The sequence below is a fragment of the Psammomys obesus genome, unplaced genomic scaffold (genome assembly GCF_907164565.1).
Source record: "Psammomys obesus unplaced genomic scaffold, mPsaObe1.curated_primary_1811, whole genome shotgun sequence".
Lineage (NCBI taxonomy): Eukaryota > Metazoa > Chordata > Mammalia > Rodentia > Muridae > Psammomys > Psammomys obesus.
The window spans coordinates 2,257,302-2,262,285 of NW_026596064.1; the positions used below are offsets into that span (position 1 = coordinate 2,257,302).

General features: G+C 46.1%; 1 protein-coding gene across 1 annotated transcript in view; it reads right to left on the reverse strand.

Moving 5' to 3' along the window:
- Window positions 1–3,858: 3,858 nt before the first annotated feature.
- The window catches only part of Liph (lipase H), a 35,296-nt gene continuing 34,170 nt past the window's right edge, over window positions 3,859–4,984 (reverse strand). Inside the window, exon 10 of the mRNA XM_055624885.1 lies at window positions 3,859–3,949. Coding sequence (XP_055480860.1) covers window positions 3,862–3,949 — 88 coding nt within the window. The 3' untranslated portion in view covers window positions 3,859–3,861. The remainder of the gene's footprint in view (window positions 3,950–4,984) is intronic.

The following is a 4,984-nucleotide window of genomic DNA, read 5'->3' on the forward strand; positions in this document are numbered from 1 at the left end:
GCCACAGAGCCCTCCTCCACCCGGAGTGACTCTCCCCTGTAGGGAAGCCTGAAGGCGCGTACCACCACGTGAGCCAACCTTGGTTGTCAACCTGACTACATCTGCAGTTAACTAAAACCCAAAGGCTGGGCACACCTGTGAGGCTTTTTTTTTTTTTTTCTCAATTCAAAGTTGGGAAGACCCACTTTTAATCCAGATGGTGGAGATGGGAGGAGCCACCTTTCATCTGGGCCACGCCTCCTGCCCAGCTGCTATGAGAGGACAGGGAAGAAGGAAGCCTGCTTTCTTCACCTGCTTGCTCTCCATGGCGAGTCCATTTCCTTCACTGACATTGCAGCCCACTACTTCAGGATTCTGTCGTATACAGAAGGCTGGCTGAGACATACAGCCTCGTGGACCGAACAACTACTGGATTCTAAGAGTCTCTCTTGGTAAGACAGCCATCGTTGGAATAGCTGGACCACAGCCTGTAAGCTATTCTAACAGATCCCCTTTATGTATGTGTAGCCTATAATATATATGTACAGTTCTGTTCCTCTACAGAACCCTGACTTAAAAAAAAAAAGTACCAGGATGATTAGTATTAACTGTCAGCTTGACAGAAGTTAGAGTCACCTGGGTAATGGGTCTCTGGGCATGTCTGTGGGGAATCACCTTGATTGCATTTATTGAGGTGTCAAGACCCCTGACCATTGTGGGTAGCACCATTCCCTAGTCAGGGGATCTGGGCTGTATAGGAGCTGAGAAACTCCTATACAGCCAGCTCAGTTGGTAAGCATGCTCACCTCTAACCCTAATGACCAGAAGAGAACTGGGAGCCACACGTTGGAAGGAGAGAACTGACCCCTGCAAGTTGTCTTCTGACCTCCATAGGCATCCTGTGATATGTGTATATGTGCGCACAAATAAATACACTTAGGATGTCAATCAATAACAAGCTGTAATAGTTTTTACACATGTCATGAAACTGAACTGAATAATGGCAAGCATTCACTCATCACCCTGTTTCCTGACTGTGGCTGTGATGTGACCAACTGCTTTCAGGTTCCAGCTGCTTGACTCCCTGCCGTGGTGGACTTGTTCCTTGGACTGTGAGCCAAAATAAACCCTTTCTTCCTCAAGTCGTTTTTGTCAGGGTATTTTATCATAGCAACAGGAAAGGAGACTAAGACAGCGTGGACTTCAACCCATTTGCTCACCGTGTCCGTCTCTTTACAGCAGCTGGGGAAATTCAGTGAAGAGAAGGGTCCCGACCTGAAGAGACACCTTCCTAAAGCTGTCATGGCCATGGGGTGGGTGGTACCCACCTTCACAATCTGGACCCTCTAACTGTCCTACTTTCATTTTATCCTCTCCGTCCCTGGCCCTCTAGGACCTCTCCATTTGTCTGCAGCTGTCGCTCAGCAAGATTCAGAGGTCACATCCGCCTCCGGGCAGAGCCTTGGAAGACTTCTCGAAGGTTTCGTGCACCAAGAATTCGCACCAGCCGCACAAGGGAGAGCATCTACGGGCTAGTATTAACCCCTCCAACAGCTGGGGCTGTGCACAGCTTATTTTTATTCTGCACCTTCGAATCTTAAAGAACTTCCTGGAATAATTATGGATTACACCACAGTAGAAAGGAAACTTTTTTTTTTTTTTTAAGTTTTCCAAGACAAGGTTTCTCTGTGTAGCCCTGGCTGTCCTGAAACTCACTCTGTAGACCAGGTTGACCTCAAACTCACAGAAACCTGCCTGCCTTTGCCTCCTAGAGCTGGAAATAAGGCGTATATAATCACTGCTCAGGCTTTTTTTTTTTTTTTTTTTGAGAAAACATTCTTAAGGATTGCTTAAAAAACAAACAAAAAAACAACAAAAAACAAAACAAAACAAAAACCTCTGGAGCTGAGAATAGGACTCAATGTGCCTCGTGTGTTCAATCCCAAAGCAGAAAAATAATCCTCTGACACTTTTGCAACCCAGTGAAAGCAAGCCAGTTTCTCTGCCTCCCTCCGTCCAGTCCACACACTGTAATGATGCCTGTTTCTCCTCCTTTCTTCCACTTAGTGCCCGTGTCAGCCCAGGCTTCAGGGCCATGAACCTATCCCACCCCCTCTGGCCATCAGCCTCACTTCAAAGAAAGCAGGAAGCCAGAGCCTTCGTGTCACCTAAAGCAAACAGTCTAGAAAGGAAGCTGGTGTTGAAAAGGAGAGGTTGTCACTTTTGAAATCAATCTGGTTCTTTCTCAGACAAATAGGAATAGTGCTACCTCAAGACCCAGCTATACCACTCCTAGGCATATATCCAAAATATGCTCAAGTACACAACAAGGACATTTGCTCAACCATGTTTGTAGTAGCTTTATCTGTAATAGCCAGAAGCTGGAAACAACCCAGATGTCCCTCAGTTGAAGAATGGATACAGAATATGTGGTATATTTACACAATGGGATACTACTCAGAAATTAAAAACAAGGAAATCATGAAATTTGCAGGCAAATGGTGGGATCTAGAAAAGATCATCCTGAGGGAGGTATTCCAGGAGCAGAAAGACACACATGCTATATATTCATTTATAAGTAGATATTAGATATATAATATAGGATAATCATACTAAAATCTGTACACCTAATGAAGCTAAGCAAGAAGGAGGACCCTGGGTAAGATGCTCAATCTTCACTCAGAAAGGCAAATGAGACAGACATGGGAAGAGGGAGAAAACAGGGAACAGGACAGGAGCCTATCACAGAGGGCCTCTAAAAGACTCCACCCAGCAGGGTATCAAAACATATGCTGAGACTCATAGCCAAACTTTGGGCAGAGTTCAGGGAATCCTGTGAAAGGAGGGGGAGATAGAAAGACCTGGAGGGAACAGGAACTCCACAAGGGGAGCAACAGAACCAAAAAATCTGGGCCTAGGGGTCTTTTTGAAACTGATACTCCAAACAAGGACCATGCATGGAGATCACTTAGAACTCCTGCACAGAAGTAGCCCATGGCAGCTCAGTGTCCAAGAGGGTTCCCCAATAATAGGACCAGGGACTATCTCTGACATGAATTCATGGGCTGGCTCTTGGATCACCTCCAAGGAGGGAGCAGCCTTACCAGTCCACAGAGGAAGACAAAGAAGCCGGCCCTGATAATATCTGGTAGACTATGGTCAGATGGAAGGGGAGGAAGACCTCCCCTATCATTGGACTAGGGGAGGGGCATAGGAGAAGAAGAGGGAGGGTGGGATTGGGAAGGAGTGGGGGAGGGGGCTACAGCTGGGATACAAAGTGAATAAGCTGTAATTAATAAAATTAAAAAAAGAAAGAAAAGGAGAGGTTGTGTAGCTTGTACAAGATTGCTAGGCCCTGTCGAAGGGAAAGCATATTCACATCAGTCCACATCCCACAGATGTAGACCCAAGGGATTTCACAAACCCTTCATAACCTGGCATTTCCAACCCACAGTTCCCATGAGGTAGTCTGCTTCATTCTCCACTTCCCGCCAGGATGATGGAGGGTTGGTGGGCACAGGGAACACGGAATTCCAGTGAAGCCTCCAGGTTTCACTCTTAGCTGCTTGACCCATGACCCTGAGGTGTGATATGGCAGGAGCAGAGCAGACAGTTTGGAGCAAGCGAGGCCTCAGGACACAGCCAGGCAGAGTACTCTGCTGCTGGGAGTCTGGCTATTTCTGTCTTGCCCTAGTTAGGGGCTCCCCTCCCAGCGCTGTTTCATAACCACAGGTCGTTTGACATTTTGCGATGTGACATCCATGGAAAACAGCTGAAAATAACCTTGGGGTTTTTTTTCCTATGCTTTTGAAGCCTTCAGGATGCAGCAGGGTGAGGCATTAAGAGCCTGTCGCTGTAGAGACGTCGCCACTGCATGCATTTCTACACCTGCTGCTTCGAGCACTGAATAGGTTGGAAGACCGTCTCAACGTTTTCCATAAGGACGAGATCGTAGCGACACAAGTGAGGCCTGGGGAAACCAAAGACCCTCGTCAGTGAACTGTCACAGCCACCCCCCAATCTACTGAGGTAGGCCACGTCACTGCCTCACATATGGACTTGCACAGCAGTTGTTTCTAATGCAGCAGGCAAATGGCTAGGGAAGGCATCATTCGCAAGAAAGTGGGGGTGAACTCTCACCCAACTCTACTCCACTCTTTTGTTAAAGCTGTATTTATGTGTATGAGTGGGGTGTGTGTGTGTGTGTGTGTGTGTGTGTGTGTGTGTGTGTGCGTGTTCCACGTGCATGCCTGGTCCCTGTGGAGGTCAGGCTCCTCTATACCTGGAGTTTACAGAGGGTTGTAAGGCACCATGTCTGTGCTCCACTCCACTCCCAGGCCTGCTTCTATATACTTTGCAAGTCCTGGGACTATAAATCACACCCTGGTTCTTGTTTGTTTGTTTGTTTGTTTTTGAAATGGGGTCTGGATAAGTTTCCCAGGATTGTCTTGAACTTGTGTAGCCTCTTCAGTTGTTAAACTTTTAAAGCGTCCCCCTCAGCCTCCAGACTAGCTGGGAATACAGGCCTGTACTACCAGACCCAGCAAAACAAACAAACAAACAAAAATAACCAATTAATTAAAAGTTCTTGGTTTTGTGGTTGTCGATGTTTTGGTTTGTTTGTTTGTTTGTTTGTTTGTTTGTTTTGAGACATTGGTTTTTCTTTGCATACCATTGGCTGTCCTGGATTCCCTTTGTAGAACAGGGTGGCCTCTAACTCACAGAAATGTACCTGCCTCTGCCTCCCTGAGTGCTGGGATTAAAGGCATGTACCACCACGGTTGGCTAAAAGTCCCTGTTTTAAAATAGAGTAATACCTTCTTAAAGAATCTTGTACTATTAAATATGTTTCCAGTAGCCTAAATTTTTAAGTAAAAGAAATTTATCATTTTGGAGACTGACACAGGAGAATCTCCACATATTTGAGGACAGCCTGGGCTACATTGTAAGACCCTGTTGAAAGAAAGAAAGAAAGAAAGAAAGAAAGAAAGAAAGAAAGAAAGAA